At 36.5% G+C, this 17,647-nt stretch overlaps 1 protein-coding gene across 3 annotated transcripts in view; it reads left to right on the forward strand.

Annotated features, from left to right (window-relative positions):
- The window catches only part of CD47 (CD47 molecule), a 43,710-nt gene that overhangs the window by 6,146 nt on the left and 19,917 nt on the right, over positions 1–17,647 (forward strand). For all 3 annotated transcript variants that reach the window (XM_077883888.1, XM_077883889.1, XM_077883890.1), the window contains exons 2-3: positions 5,701–6,048; positions 14,410–14,499. In XM_077883888.1, the coding sequence (XP_077740014.1) occupies positions 5,701–6,048; positions 14,410–14,499 (438 nt within the window). The remainder of the gene's footprint in view (positions 1–5,700; positions 6,049–14,409; positions 14,500–17,647) is intronic.

Below are 17,647 nucleotides of genomic sequence, written 5' to 3' on the forward strand. Positions count from 1 at the left end.
TTCACATTTTATGGTTGGGGAAACTGAACTACAGAGGTCAAATAACTTGTCAAAGGTTATACAACTAGAAAGTGGTAAGTTCTGAGCCAAAGTCTGATTCCACATGTGTGCTCTTACCTGGACACTTGGTGAAGAAGTGTTTGCCAGCCTGTCCAAAGGCATGGAGATGAGAGAGCATTGCATATTCATGTAATTGCGGGAGGTCATTAGGGTTGGAGCTTGGTTTGGAAATGAGGGAGTACAGGAGGTGGAACTGGACAGGATCATGAAAGACCTAGTTTGTATTCCATGCTAATGCACTTAGAATTTAGCTTGAAACAGGGAGGGGGGAGTTGTTAAAGTATATTAGGCAAAAGAGTGCACATTTGCATTTAGAACAGTTATTTTGAGAACTGTGGAAAATATATTGGGGCTGAGATGGGAAAACATTGAGGCTGGAGTTAGGGAGCTAGTTAGGAGGTTATGGCAATATCCTAAAAGAGAGATGATAAATTAATTCATACAACAGACATTGAGGAACCATTAAGTAGATTAAGCCTATTAAGAATTCTCATAGCTAAGGAAAGGGAGGAATCTAGCATGACTCTTATTAGGTCCAGGTCTGGTTAACTGATAATAAAAAAATACTTGGGATGGTGAAGATTTGGGAGGAGGTTACGTGGAGGGTAAGTTGATTTTTGGACATGTTGACTTTGAATTAACTGTAGTACATTGAAGTGGAAGTACACAGCAGACAGTTGGCTGTCTAGGTCTGCAGTTATTGGGGCCTAGTTTAAAAGTGTATAGGTTGTTAAAACTGTGGAGTAAGAGAGAATGCTGAGCCCCAGGGGAATTGGGAGTTGGGAGGTCGGTGCTGGATATGAAGTTCTAAGGGGAACCCTAATATTAACTGTAAATCAAGGAATAGATTTCAATAAAGAAGGAAAGCTGTAATGAGGTGGACAAAGCAGAGGAAATTCAGAATCAAGAGCTGTAACAGAGGCCAAGAGATAAGAGCAAGAAAGGAGCTGCCTACTGGTTCAGGACCTATAGAGTAGTCAAGATAAGAGAGTAAACTGCACATTCAGTTTTTCCCAAGGGATTATTGGGGGCTTCGGTAAGAACTATTGCAGTGAAGAAGAGATAGAGGCTGGGAAGCAGATATTTAAGAAGTGAATCAGGTGAAGAAATGCATTTAGATTATTATTTTAGGATGCTAGGGAGGAAACAAGTATGAGTGATTTTTTTAAGTTGACTAATAAGCATTTTTATTTATATGTTAAAAAAACACCTATGAATGTATGGGGGATGTAGGGAGCTGATCATGAACTAGGGAAAGTCTTTGGGGAGATTAGTGGGTGTGGAAATGAGAACAAACTGGTGAAGGGATGCAGTTGTAAAAAGGAGGAAGGTGAGAGGGATATGGATAATGGGGATTGCAGGTAAATTTATAGGTGGGAAGTATTGGAAGCTTCTGGCTTTTCATCTAAAGGACTCAAAGTAAGAAATATAGCTTCTTTGGAGAGTATAGGATAAGCTTTTGCAAAAGGGCAGTGATTTAAGGGTTATGAAGGAGAGATAGGTTTTGCATGGAACATGTAAAAAGATAAATGATTCAAGACCCAAATGGATGGGTGCTATGACAATCTTCTCTTGTTCCCCTAATAGCAATGCAAATTTTCTTAGAAATCTATAAGACTGATTACCCTCCTGCCCATCTTTAGCACTTTGCTCATGCCATTGGATAGCACTTACGACCTCCTGTTATAAAAAGTATATATCATTGTTCAAAATGAGAATTGAAAGCTAAAAACATCATTGTTTTCTTTTTGGTTTTTTTTTTTATTTTTTTTTATTTATGATAGTCACAGAGAGAGAGAGAGGCAGAGACCCAGGCAGAGGGAGAAGCAGGCTCCATGCACCGGGAGCCCGATGTGAGATTCGATCCCGGGTCTCCAGGATCACGCCCTGGGCCAAAGGCAGGCGCCAAACCACTGCGCCACCCAGGGATCCCTTTTTTCCATCATTGTATCCCCTCATCATATCACAATGTTTCAGATCAGGTTATCCTCAATAAATGTTGCATCTGTACATTTCTGAGCTAGGTTTGTTTGCTGTGACTACCATGTATTATTGAGCCTTCTCTGCAACATACAGTAGCTGTTTTCAGGACTGCAGTCTGAAGTGGTTTGTTGGTGGTCTGTATTTACAGAAGTTGTGAAGTCTTCTATTTTTGGCATTTTATATAAAATTATTTCCTCATTTATTAATTTATGTGTAGCTCTTGCGTCATGGAGCCATAGGCATATTTTGATTATTCAGTTTCCTTATCTGTATTAATTATCTATGTGCTTTTATTTGCTCTCTATATTTTAAATCTTTTTTTCACTTTGATGTTTCAACAGAAAGCAGTAGGCAAAAGAGAGAAAACTCAAATCAGATAATTTTACTACTTAATTGTTTTGTTTTGTTTGTTTTGATAAATGTTTATAGAGGATGAAGTTGTAGTTAACAGCTGGTGGAGTGACATTTTTGGACTATATTAATTAGTGCAAGGGTTATTCAAGTTACAGCTTATCTAGGTCAATTTTACTTTGAATTTTATTGATAGCATTTATTCTACTTAAATTGCTTCAGCTATAAGATTCTTTTATTGCAACAGATAATGTAGTGCAATTAGTGCTTTCTGTACTCTTTAGAAAATTCATTCTCTAAACAAAAAATGAAATTGTGGAGATTTCACCAACCACTTCCTTACTTGGAGCCTTCTAAAAAAGTTTGCTAGGATAACTGAGCTCTTCACTTGTATCTATTTTATTAAAAGGTGGTTTTTAGAAATAATTTTTTTAATCTTGACTCAGACACAAAATGACCATGTATCAAAGATTTTATTTTACACATTAATTAACAAGTAAACAAGGAAGATGGTAAAACTTTCTCAGTTTTAAAAGAAAATTGAGAGACCAGACACAATTATAGGCAATCAGGAATGCTGAAATGAATTTTCAAATAGATGCAATATTATCCTCATGGCAATAAAACATGATTTTTTGAAGTCTCTTCTTCCACCAGGGAGGAGTGAATTGTGGAACAAAGTTTATTTGCATCTCTGTGGACGGAAATCATTTGCATTACCATTAATCCTCCCAAAATTATAAAATAGCTCAGACAGATAAACACAGTGAAAGGCACAGGGCCCTACAGAATGAGATATTCCTAAGGAATTTGTCACACAATTCCCAGCACTCCATTGAAAGGACACTCAGTAATCTTTTTGTCCATTGCAAAAGCTTTCACTATATTTTCTGACACTTCCCTTTCTTTCTGATTCCAACATCTTACTTTTTCTCCCTTCCCTTTTATTTAAAGATTTATTCTTTTTTTTTTTTTTAAGAGAGAGCCTTAGGCTGAGGGCTGGGGGGCAGGGTAGGGCAGAGGGAGAGGGAGACTCTCAAGCTGACTCTGGCTTAGTGTGGAGCCTGCCTCGAGGCTGGATCCCACAACCTTGAGATCATGACCTGAGGCAAAATCAAGAGTGGGATACTCAACGGAGCCACCCAGGTGCCCTGACTTCTCTCCTTTATTGTACACACTAGTTCCCCCCACCCACCCACCCCCAGTGCTTCTTTCTCAGGGAAGATAATTCACAAGCCCAAGACTTTGAAAAATGCAGCTGGAAGTCCAGTTTTTGCCTGACACTTCCTAATATTTTGATGGCAAGAAATGTAGAGAAGTGGGAAGAGGTGAGCTGTGGGCATCCCCATGGCTAGTTCAAACTGCAAATCCCCAGAAATAAAACAGTTTGGACCTGCCAGTCAGAGAAAGTCCAGATCATTACATTAAAATGCTATATCACCTAACTTAACAGTATTGATCCTCATTTTTATAGCATAATATTGTTAGCACTTGCCCAGGTATTTTCTTCTTGATGCTCATCACAATTCCATGAAGTAGCCCAGTGTTCGTTTTTGACCCTCACTCACAGAGAGGAAACTAAGGCATAGAAAAGTTAAATAAACTCATTAATTTGTACTCAGGCTTTCTGATTGTCCAAGTCCTATTCTACTATGCATCCTAGCATTCATCTCAGTTACTGAATAATAATTATGTTCCTAGGATAATAACATCCTATGCCCTTGATTTTTATTCCCATTTTATAAATGTGGAAAGAAGAAATCTTAAGGACGAACTATTGAAGTTGATGTTTTATTTGTATTTGTTAGCGCTTTATTTTTGAGGGAAGAGCCAGCTAACTACTTAGGTAAAAGAGTTGATAAATGGCTGAACAGTATGGAAGACAGCTATAATTTCTCCATATTCTCGTACATTAGATGAAAGGTAAGTGATTGGATTTACTTTTCCAATCCCTCTTTTATAAGGCGACGATAGTTCATTCTAGAGGGAAGAGTTGAAGGAATACAGTAGCCCACCTTCTTGGTAGGGGATGCGTTCCAAGACCACCAGTGGATGCCTGAAGCCATAGACAGTACCAATCCAAAATATACTGTATATGTATCTATAATAACACTTAATTTGTAAATTAGAGACAGTAAGAGATAAACAATAACATAATAAAATAGAACAATTATAACAGTGCACTGTAATAATAGTTACGTGAATGTGGTCTCTCTCTTTCATTGTACTTATTTACAATGTACTTACTTATTATGCTGTATTTACCCTTCTTCTTGTGATGATGTGAGGAGATAAAATGCCTACATGGTGAGATGAAGGATGTAGGCAATGTGATGTGACCTAGACTTAGGCTACTATAGATTGTCTGACCGTGTGTCAGAAGGAGGATAATCTGCTTCCACACTGAGGTTGGCCACAGGTAACTAAAATCACAAGAAGCATAACCATGGGTAAGAGAGGACTACTGTATACCCTATTTATTAGCAGTATCTGCTCTTGGTAGTAACTCGTTTCTTAGTTTTTGTTCCAGTGGTTTATGGTTTCTAGGAGGAAAGAATACCTGTAATATATATTTGGAAATTATTGTTCCGTAGTTGCAGTGAAATATAGGGGTGGGAAAATGCCTTTCTATTGTCTATAATCCTTTCTAATACTTACATACAAAATGACTATTGCTGTCTGTATTTTGCAATGGGAAAATAGGCACAGAGAATGTTTTTTCTCCTTAGCATTCTAAGACTTTCCTTCCTTCTGGAGAGATGTGATGTGATTCATTTGGTTTACTTTTTTGTATTAAAGTCTAGTAGACCCAGTCATCTTTTTTGGAAATGCAACATAAGGATAGAGATAAACTTCCTATCAGTTCAGCAAGTTCTATTTGGAGGAAGTATACAAAGTTGAGACTGAATATAATATTGGTTTGATTTTCTGTTCAAAATTTTCCCATGGTAAGGACGGTATTTTTCTACATATATCAGTAAGCAGTAATGATTATTTCAAAGCTTCCAAAGCCAGATACTACACCTGCATGTTCCAACAGAGTTGCTGAATTTATTCCCAAGATGCATGGCAATGTATACTTTGTATTACTGAGATTGAATAAGGAAAAGTTAAAATGTTGTCTACCAGCTGTGCACATTAATATTAAAATAATTTGGATTTCTTTTCACCTTGCCTGTCTTCCCTATAGTTTTACTGTTTGCTTAAATGAACAAGTGAAATATTGCTCTTTATCTTAAGTATCTGTAACAACTTAAAGTATAGAATCCTATAATGAAATTAAACAATTTTCTTTTTCTTTTTCAGGTTCGGCTCAGCTAATATTTAACATAACCAAATCTGTAGAATACACTGCTTGCAATGAAAGTGTTATCATCCCATGCTTTGTTAATAATGTGGAGGCCACAAACATTAATGAGATGTATGTAAAGTGGAAATTTAGAGGAAAAGACATCTTCACCTTTGATGGAGCTGTACAAAAGACCACTCACGGTGATAAGTTTAAGAGTACAAAAATCGTACCACAGAAATTACTGAATGGCATTGCCTCTTTGGAGATGAGTAAGGAAGAAGCTGTTGTAGGAAACTATACTTGTGAAGTTACTGAATTAAGCAGAGAAGGCGAAACCATCATAGAATTAAAATATCGAATTGGTAAGATCTCTATAAAACCTTTCCATTTATTTGTCCTGTAGCATCCTGATCCTGTTAGAAAGGGGGCAAAATAGGGCTGGATACTCCTTTGAATCAAAAAGCAGGCTATTAATAATAAATGTTGATGTGATGTTTAGGACCTTTAAGATCATGAGGTTTACTGTATTTGCCTTCTGTCTTCCAGAGTAAAACTTTTGTTGTTAATTTGTATATTGTGTGGTTCTCAAACTTTTAGTCCAAGGACTATTCTGTTGGGGTGAGCAGTCTTGAGGTCATTGAAGTACTTTCTTTCATGTGATTTATTTTCCAGCCTCTTACCTATTATTTGGCCTTTTTAAAAAACCTTTTACTTTGATCAAGGGTTGACAAGTCCCAGACATGTCCCCTTTGCAAAGAATAGAATAGAAGAATCAGGAGATTAAAAAATCAGATTATCATGGATGAGTCCTTGAGGTTTCCTATGCTTAGCTTTGTTTTGGTGTTTTTTTCATTGGCTAAGATTCAGAAGAACTAGAGTTCCAATTCAGTGTATTTGAATTCAGCCTTGATTATAGCACCATGAGTCTGCCCTTTCTTCACAAAGTTGGCTTGGTGAGTTGTATAAAGCAATAGTTAGCTGAAGTAAACAGCCTGCTTTCTTTTCTATTCTTTCTGTGCCAGCTGATTTCTTCAACCACATACAAGTGCATTATGACTCTCTGTTTTGAAATATTTGTTTACAGTCACTAGACATGATTTTAGGATTAGACCATACATTGAGAACCTCTGCTTTAGATGGGACCAGAACAATTTAATTGGATCAACTCTTTGCCCTCTATTGTTCTAGTGTTCATAGTTATAAAATGTCTGTTACTAGATTGAGATGGGCTGTTTAGTTTGATGGAATATTTTGACATGGTTTAGGATTAGGAATCAGGAGATCTGAATTCTATCCCCTATTCTGCAATTTAATTATTTGCCTATATGATCTTGAAAAGTTTCTTTTCTGAGTTCAAATTACCTTATCTCTGGGATGGGGATGAAAATAGATACCTGCTCTTATGTGTTCTACAATGTAATGAGCATCAACTGAGTTTTCTTGTAAGTTCTATGTAAACCAGAATGCTTTGCAGATATTGGTTGTGTTCCTGGGATGTTTATTTTATAAAGTAAGATATCAAGTTGTTGAAGCTTGCCTGGGATATTGTGAGAGGGATTTTTGTGCAATGACGAATGGCAGGAGGTAGCTTAGAGCTAGCTAGCAGAATGTGGAAGGTGTTTCTGCTTATTCCTCTTATATTATTATTATTATTATATTATATATATTATTATTATATTATTATTATTCCTCTTATATTGTAACTTTAATTAATTTGATATTAATTTGGACTAAGGAGCTTTTTTAAAAAAAACATATACCTTTCAGCAGGGTCTAATCACAGTGTTTGCACTGTGAGTGGCTGGAATTAGATAATCTAATACCTAGCTGAAATTTTTCTGAAGGAATACTTTCATGAGATCGAAGAAATAAGACGGGGAGCAGTAATTTTGGAGTGTAGTGTCAGTCACTGAGAGGCAGACTGCTAAACTCTATATATGAAATTTGAAAAGCTAGATCATGGAATGAAGATAGGAAAGAAATATCAATATGTAAGATGAAGCTTATAATTTTATAAAAGTGTGATTATTTTATCTTGTTTTTGGCTTATTTTCAAAGTACTCTATGAAAAAAATGAGGTGTGCTTACCTTTCGGGCCATTAAAATGAGAAGGTATTGTTTTGTTGCAGAGAAAATAGAAAACTCTACCAGAAGTCTCAGACGTTGGGCCTTGTACTGAGTTTTATTTTTTGAAATAATTGAAGATTCATAGAAAATTACAAAGATAGGACAGAAAGGTGCTGTCTACTCTTTGCCCAGTTTCCCCCAATGATGATTTCTTATGTAGCTGTAGTAAAATATCAAAACTAGCAGGTTCACAGTGGTACGATGTGTGTATATTTTTTTGTCGTTTATCACATGTGTATATTTAAGTAAGTAGCCCCACTGTCAAGATACAGAACTACTACTCCATTGACACAAAGATCTCCCTTGTGCAGCCTCTTGATAGTCACTTCCCCCCAACTACCCCTGACCTGGCAAACATTAATGTGTTCTCTGTAGCTGTGATTTTTGTCATTTCAACAATGTTGTAGAAGTGGAATCATACAGTATTTTGAGATTGGCTTTTTTCACTCAGCACAGTGCCCTTGAAAACTATCCAAGTTGTGTGTATCAATAGTTCATTCTCTTTCTCTCTCTCTCTTTCTCTCTGTCTCTCTCTTTTGACTAAGTACTAGTATTCCATGGTATGGGTATATCACAGCTTGTTTAACCATTCACCTATTGTAGGACATTTTGGTTGTTTCCAGCTTTTGGCTATTACAAATGAAGCTGCTGTGAACAATCGTGTACAGGTTTCTATGTGGACATAGTCTTCTTCATTTCTCTGGATAAATGCCCAGAAGTACGATTACTGGGTTATATGTAAGTATATGCTTAGTTTTTAAAGAAACTGCCAAACTGTTTTCCAGAGTGGTTTTTTCATTTTACATTCTTATCAGCAGCATATGAACGATCTAGTTTCCCCACATCCTTGCCAGCATCTGGTGTTGTCTCTATTTTATACCCATTTTTGACTAGAAGAAGAAATAAACCTCCTCTGCTCAAAAATGTTAATTTGAGGCAGGACTCTTACTGTAGAAAACAGAGTTACTGTAGTAGTGATACTTACCCATCATATGGACTTTGGGGACTTAGGCAATAGAATCCATTTTTACTATATTGTGCTTTTTTGCAAATGTAGGCATAAAGAAGGAATAGAAAGTATTTCATAGAGAATCTACTTGGTGGAATATGGAGTAATAGTGACCATTTGTGTTCCTTTTTTCGATCACTAGGACTGAATATATGGAAACATCATATATGAATTAGAGTTTTATATACCTCTGGTATCTGTGTATAGTATCATACCATGGAAGAAGCACAGGACTTGAATTTAGAAAGCTTTTCCTTTATTTCACCATTTTATAGTTTAAGAAAACTTGGTTGAGAAAACAGCCTATCTGGTCCTCAGTTTTTTATCTGTAAAATGAAGATACCATTTCCATGACAGAATTGTTTGGGATGTATATAAGTTAATATCTCTCTTTCTTAAAAAGATTCATTGAGTACCTACCATGTGCCAGACACTGTACGAGACACTATGGATTCAGTGATAACTAAGATATGACCCGACTTTCAAGGAAATGATAACAATATAAATAAGAGCAATAAAATAACCTAATATTTATTTGAGCACATACCACATATGTCTGTCATGTCATGTGATCTTGTCAAGAATTCTAGGAGGTAGATATAGGTCCTACCATTTAACAGATGAGCAAACAGATGAGATTTAAACTACTTGTTCAAGGTTTGAGTCACAGCCGGGATTTTAACCTAGATCTGTCTTCAAAACCCAAGATTTTTACCACCTCAGTTATGGTTTCTTTGAAAACACCTTGTAAATAATAAAATACTAAATGTAAATAATAGTTCTAAAAATTTGTTATTGATATCTATATTAATAATATACAAACTTGGAGGCTTAAAATCTTACATTTCTCCAAGTAAGTTATTAAGGTTTTGTTTAAAAAGGTAAGTTCAAGTTCAGTAGGGTTGCCATTTCCATCATCCATCAACATGATACACATTATGCTCATAATGTTGACATGAGGGCATTGCAAGATCCTTGTATTAGTTTTCTAGTGCTGTGTAACAAACAGCACCCACTTAGGAGCTCACAGTTTTGTAGACCACAGTTCTGGTCATGGTGTAACTAGGTTCCCCACACAAGTCTTAATGAGGCTAAAATCAAGGTGTTGGCTAGACTCTCATATGGAGTTCAGGGTCCTGTTCTAAGTTCACATGATTGTGGCAGAATTTAGTTCCTTGTGATTATAGGACAGAGGTCTCTGTGTTGTTGTTGTTATTGTTGTTGTTTTTAAGATTTTATTTATTAATTCATGAGAGACAGAGAGAGGCAGAGACATGGGCAGAGGGAGAAGCAGACTCCATGTAGGGAGCCTAATGTGAGACTCGATCCTGGGACCCCAGGACCATGCCCTGAGCTGAAGGCAGCTGCTCAACCATTGAGCCACGCAGGCATCCCAAGGTCTCTGTTTCTTTGCTGGATGTCCTCTAGAGGCTTCTCTCAGTTCCTGGAGGTGGCCTCATTCCTTGCCACACGGCCTCTTCCATATGTATCACCAGCAGAGAAGATCCATCCTCTTATAGAATCCCTTTCATATGTTCTTTTCCAGGAATAGCACAGACCCTTTTAAGGGCTCATTTGATTAGATGCCCCCTCTCTCCCAAAGGCAGTTGCTCTTTTGTAAAGCCAACAGATTGGGCATCTTCATCACATCATCAAAATCCCATTTGACGTATGACACAAAGTAATCATGGGAATGAAATCCATCATGTTCACTATCCCATGCTTTCTTCAAGGGGAGGAAATTACAAAAGGCTGATTGCAGGGAGCAGGGATTTGGGAAACCACCTTAGAATTTTGGGTTGTTTAAGTAACCAGGGACTATAGCTGAGTCAAATCAACACATCAAAAAAATCATCACAATCCTGAAATATCAAGTAAAATTTTGGCTCGAATTTTAGTGTTGTATATTTTATTGTGATCTTCTTTTATGGAAACTGGTGTTTGTGAAGGTTTACCACATGTCTATCTGAAGGAAAGGCACACTTATATGGATTAGAATGATCTTTTCACTTTTTCCAATTATCCCATTTTGTACACAGTGATAAAGGAAATGAAGTACTGGGTTTTTACTTAGTCTAGGAAACAAAATTTAAACACTCATTCATAGACCATACCCTCTTAATATCATTTCTTTGCTTTTCCACTAATGAGTTCATCTTCCTGAGACCCACGCTACCTGAACAGGAATTGGGGAAGAGTAATGGGAAGAGTTGTCAGCCACAAAGCTTCAATGGAAGAACATTGCCTTTGGATGATCTTTCTTAATCCTAAGGTGGAAAAATATCTGATATTGTTCTTAGTCCATTTTAAGTTTATTTCGTAGTGCCATAAACATTCATAATTGAGAAGGACCTCGGAGAAGTATCTTGTCTCCTTTCTCACTTTGAGGAACAAGAGTTAAAGTCATCTGACAATAGTACCAAAACAAATCAATACCTTAATGGGCATATAAGTGGTTTTATATAAAACATCCCTTTTTTTCTCCTAGCATCTCATTTGGTTCTTGAATATCCAATTTGGTGATCCTCAGACTCTCCACCTTAACAAATTAGGGAGAAGGAACACATTCATGGCAGTGAAAGGAAATAAACGATGCCAGAGGTGTACACCAGTGATATTGAACTGAAAGAATGACTGAACACTCCGTCCATGCATGCACATACACATGCGCGTGCGCACACACACACACACACACACACACTCACCATGGAGAATTTATTAAAATCTCAGGGTGGGGGCTGAGAGGGGAGAGTGTTTCAAGTTTGACTAAACCTTCTGATAAGTTTCAGTTAAGAATCACTTAGGCCATAGTACTTTTTGCTCTATAATCCCACCCTTTGTATGTCATGGAAATGTCTCTCACACTTACTATTTCCACAGAGAGGTTTGGAGTCCTCCAGTAGGCATTTAGTCTCTCTCATGGTCTAATTCATGAATTACTTCTATCATGCCCCAGGAAGTTATTCAGACCTTTTTACCTGAACGCTTGATATGGGGAAACTCTCTTCCCAATGGATCTTGATCTATTAGTAGGGAGTTCCAGTTCTAACTGAAGTCAGGCTAGAATTTGCAGTCCTGTAGTTGCTCTCTCAAGAGGAGAGCTGTGCTATTTCTCTCCCAAGCTTCTTATTCTATGAAGTTGAAATCCCCAGTTCTTTCAGCCATTGCTTATGGTTTCAGGATTCCCATTCTAGTCACCTTCTTTGGAACAATGCCCTGTTACGTCTTTAAATGTGATGAGTAACACTATACTCAAGGCTTTGTTTGTGGATTGCATCCTACCTTCCTGCTACTACCCGATTGCTGCAGCAACTTTCTGATGAATCCTGCTTCTGTATTCCATTCTCCACCTGGCTGGCAAAGATTTTAGATGAATCATGGTCATTTTTCTCCTGTTTGGAGCTTCCCAATCACTTACCATTGCTTTTACGATAAAATCCAAACTCTCATAACAAGCTATTAAGACCCAGCATGATCTTGCCCTAGCAAGATTCTTCCCATCTCCTCTTGTATCACTAAATTCTAGCCACAGTGGCCACCATTTAGTTGCTTGAACTATTCCTTTGGTATCTCTTCTTCCCTGTCTTCATGTGGCTCAGATCCAGTTTCACACCCCAGAGACCTCTCCTTACTACCCACAAAAATCTGACCTTCAATTCCTCCCCTGTTCAAACCCATGGCCCCACCTACCATGTTCACTGTCTCAGACCTTAAGTATCTAGAATACCCTATCCATGGTGTGATTTCAATAAGTATTTGTGAAGTGAAAAATGAGTGGTCAGACTATGGTCAAACACACTTCATTTTAATAGGTTTCAACCAATATATCCTGAGATTGTTTTGGTGCATAGGAAGAGAGGTCTGTGAAAGAACATTTCATTGTCAGCTCATCTTAAACATCTACTGATCATGTAGATCAGATAATGGCTACATTTTGAATGTAGAGCCCACAAGATTTGCTTTGAGACTGGGCATGGGGTGTGAGAGACCAAAGAGTCAAGGATGACTCTAAGGTTTTTGGTCTGAATAATTGGAAAATTCAGCACTACCAAAATGAAGAAACCCGAGAGGGGAAATTTGGTGGAGGAGTAGGTGGAGGGGTATCAGAAGTCTGATTGGGACATGAAAACTTAAGATACCTGAGATCCTTGGTTCACTGTGCCTCTGTTTCCTCAGCATTAAGGAGGAGTTAATAATTCCTCACATAATAATTGCGAGAATTTGAGGAGTTAATGTAGACAAAACAAAATAATAGAGAAAGTGGATAGAGAAAATAAATTGATTAGGACTAGTCATTAGATCATAGAGCTTTTATCAAATCCTTTGGGCATTAGATATGAAAACCTAAGCATTATTTACAAAATTTTTCCCTGGTAGGATTTGAGGCCAAATTAAAATAGGTTTTCTTTGGCGCAGGAAGATACTCGGTAATACAGTTGGAAATTAAGGTATTGATTCAAAGTATCTGAAAAATCTGTCTCTTGGTAGAGATCTGCAAAAAATGAAACCGTCTTCCATTCATTCACTGAACTGTCTCATGACCATTAGAACCTTCAACAGCAAACCTATTGAGTCTCTGCTGTGTACAGGACAAAATGCTGGATTCTGAAAAGCTGGTATCTCTAAGACAGAATTTATAATGTAATTATATTCTGTTGTTATATTATTGTGAACATTGACCAGGTTTTAGCATAAAGTTAATACAAGAAATGCATCATTGTGGTATGAAAGCCCACAAGGTTCTCTACCTGCTAATATGGAATGGCAGAGCTGGAGAAGATTTGAATGAATAGGGTTGATTTCAGAGGAATGCTTGCTCTGGGCAGTGTTTAGGAATGTTTTTCAAACAGCAAATGCCCTTCATACACGCAAACTTTGAAATGTCTTTGGTGCATTTATTTGGCTTTATTGTTAAGAAATTTCATAGATAAAATCAGTGCCTTAAGATGTAGTGAAACTTAAGTTTTTAAAAGTTCTCAAATTATGTGAAGTCTTAATGTCACAGTTTCCGTCATGTAGACCGTGTGGCTGTTTTCACTAGGTAACATGTGACTCACTTAACAGAAGTTTCCTCAATACCTAAGGTTATAATCATTGTAGTGAAGGTTGACTGAGTATGTGGTACAGAGCCAAGCTTTGTTTTAAGCTCTTTTCATGTAGTAGCTCATTAATAGTCACAATAGTCCTTCAAGGCATAGGAACTATGTTGAATTGGTGTAACAGTTGAGATCACTGAAAACAGAGAAGTGTTAACACTTTGTCCAATCTCAGAAAGCTTATAACGTAGAGTTAGGTATCCATCCAGGCCGTGTGACTGCAGAGCCCTGTTCTCAGCCCCTCTGCCATACTGTTTGCTTCCATAAATCATAGGTTAGGAAAAATGTGGGAAAAAACAAACTAGCTTCTTGTTTCATAAATAGAATTTGTTGTGAAAGTAAACTGTGTAATTTGTAATTATTTTAAGGCCACAGCTTTAATAAATTATTTTTATTTTCTATCTTCACAATAAAAGTATTGTTGACTATTCAGTGGCAGGACTTAACATGATTATAGTAAATATTAATTGTGATTTTTGTTCTCTTCCCAGTTTCATGGTTTTCTCCAAATGAAAATATCCTCATTGTTATTTTCCCAATTTTGGCTGTACTTCTGTCTTGGGGACAGTTTGGTATTGTGAGTAAGTATTTCTATTTTTCATTTATGTTTTAATGATGAAAAGGTTATTTCTGGGAAGTAATATTAGTGAAATATTTTATGTAAGTTGTATTAGGAAGTGTGATAATGTGATAAATAATAATATACAGTCTCAGTATTCTTCTTGAAGTGTTTATTGTCCCCCACAGTTTGCTGCAGTTTACTTTTAATTCCTACACTTTTTTTTTTTTAACTTCTTAAGAATGAATAGTAGGAATCCTAATAATAACAATACCTTAAACTCATTTATGGTGTTTTCAGAGCATTTACACACACACATTATTTTGGCCAAGAGATGATCATAGCCCTACATTAGTATTAGGATAGGATATTGCACTTTTGAGCATTAAGATTTCTGTCTCTTTATTTTCCCAGTTTGCACTTGTCTATGTACATGTGTTCATTTTAGGAAAAGCCTCATTTGAACTGTGTTTCGTCATCTTCACTAGGAGTCTGCAGCCTCTAAGGAAGTAGCCACAGGTGAATTGTGGTTTTTGATCATGTTTTGCTATAATAATCATGTGACTGAACTTCTCAGGGTAAATCTTGGTGCTATTTCAGATTTAGCATCTACGATGTGGAGTTGTCACTCCTAGGTGAAAAGGTATTATGTATTCTGGTTGATACTTATACTTTATTTCCCTACCAGATTGGTAACAGAAATTTACTAAATTGGCGAAGTTCTGAGGTGACAGTCTAAATATTTAAACTTTTAACATGTAAGATTTATTCTTTATCTCTCTATTGTACAATGAAATGGTCAGTCATTGAAGGCCAGTTAGCATTTATACAAGGCAAGGTGTGAATAATGGTAATCTCATTTATTTCATTCTGCAACCTTTAAAAAAGTGAAAGCTAGTAAAATGTGGTAGTGGATTGGTCTATTGTATATTTCATGAGTTTTACTCAGAAATCTAAAGTGATATGAAAATGGAAGAGAGATGACCGATTATGTATTCTGTGGGCTCTTCTCAATGTATGGCACTCTGAAAAATGCTTTGTGATTTCAAAGGTGTTCTCAACTTTTGTCTAAAAGCAAAGAAAGGGAAAAAAGGGCTAACAGTGACAACTGTCAAGATATTTCACAACTTTTATTTTCAAAAAAGTGTCTAGACTTCTTGTGGAAATTTTCTTAGAATTTTGGTAAGCCTTTTATATCACGAAAAAGACTGATAGACCATCAAGACCTATTCAGGCTTTCCTGATGTTAGGGAAAGCCTTTATCTTTATTGGCAGACTTAGGCCTATGTCATATGATTGAGGTAGAGAATAGCTTTTTTTTTTTTTTTTAGGATTATGAAATTATTTCACAGTAGTGTGATTTGTTGCATGGAAGTGGTTGAAGTTTGCTGATCATGGCATTATCATTAGTGACATTATTTTTATTGACTGAACCAGGAGTTAGTCTGTTCACTATCAGCCATATTTTTACAAAATAGGCTTTACAGTTTTTTTCTGACTTAAAAAATAATAAATATGCTTTAGAAACCCATATACAATATAGGAAATTATAGAGAAAAAACAAAAATCTGAAGTCCTGCAACCTAGAAATAATGTATTCTAGTGAATTTCCTCCTTCACTTTCTTTTTTCTGTGCATTTTTTTGTTATCTTCCTTTAAAAAAGAAAGCCATAAATGGACTCATATAACTTACATACTTATATCCTGATTTCCCTCCTTGTTTTCAGAAATCTTTTTATAGCTGCCTCTGCTCCACTTTTATAGATGCACTCTAATTTACTCAATTCTCATCTTGATGGATATTAAGGATGTTTCCAATTTTTTTTTTGATACTATGGAATTCTGTTAAAGATATATAAGACTGGAAATGGTAGAGATATTTTAAGGCTCTTGATACATACTGCCAAAATGTTTTCTCAAAACTTTGTATCAGTTACTGCAGATGAGAATATCTGTTTTTCACCTCATAATCCTGACATAATTCTAAAATCTTTGCTAATAATTTGATGGGTGAAAAAAATCTTGTTTTAATTTTCAGTTGTTAGGTTGAAAGCTCTTTTTAAATATTTATTTCACTGATAATATTTTAAAGAACATGGTTATGAAGCTAAAAAATATTTTGGTGGCAATTTTTTATGTAGGCTCTCCTTAAAACAAGTAAATGTGGGAGGTGGATGTGGAAGAGGGCCTTATACTTGATTCACCTGGTCTGGACTCACATGTAAAAGTGTTTTTGATAAGAGTACCTAAGTATTTGTGGAACCCTTGCTACGTATGATAGATGTTGGAAAGCACTAGCATCTGCAGTCACATTTACATCTCGCAGGAACTCAGTGGGGATAGGTGCCATTGTTACCATTCCTGTTTTGTAGATAAAAAACTGAGGTGCAGGTAGTTTAGACAGTTTGCCCACAATCGCCCAGATCCTCTCTAGTACTACTGGGATTTGAAACAGTACTTTTTACCACTACACTATACTACCTCCCTGTCTTGAACTTCTTTTGAGTGAACCTATATCTGGGTAAATGAAACTGTTATTGACAGAGCAGAATGTAGACCTACTTTGTTTAATTTATTCATCTGTTGACAGGATGCCTAGTAGTTGTTAGGCACCAGCTTATAGGCTCGAGATGTGGAAGTGAAATGCATATCGTCCCTGGCTTTGTAGCACTCACATTTCAGTTGAGACATGTTAAGTGTGCATATTATATGCCTTTTGTCCCATTTTTGGGAGTCATGGATATAATTCAATCCCCCCCCCTTTTTTTTTTTTGGTACCCTTTCTATGAGGACTCCTATGTATGGCCTGGGGATTCCACCAAACAGGAAAGCCCCTCTGTTTTCCATTTGCTGCTCAGTTATGTGTTTTTTTAGAGTGTGGTGTCGTGTAGCCCCTGAGTTATTCATACTAACTCATACCCATGACTTTCACTTTCTAGATTTCTAGTTGTCCTTAACTATTTCAGATTACCATTTATGGTCTATAATTTACAAAAGGAAGTTTCCCTTAGTGGTTTCTCTGATTCTGCATGTCAATCTTTTGGTGGTCCAGGATTCAACTTGGACTTTCCATAGGCTAAATGTGTGGTAAAGAACAGGTTATGCCTTCATTTTTAGGAGAAAGAATTACTTTCTACCAGAAATGTGTCTTGAACTGTATTTCGGGATGC

The sequence above is a fragment of the Canis aureus genome, chromosome 35 (genome assembly GCF_053574225.1).
Source record: "Canis aureus isolate CA01 chromosome 35, VMU_Caureus_v.1.0, whole genome shotgun sequence".
NCBI classification, from domain to species: Eukaryota; Metazoa; Chordata; class Mammalia; order Carnivora; family Canidae; genus Canis; species Canis aureus.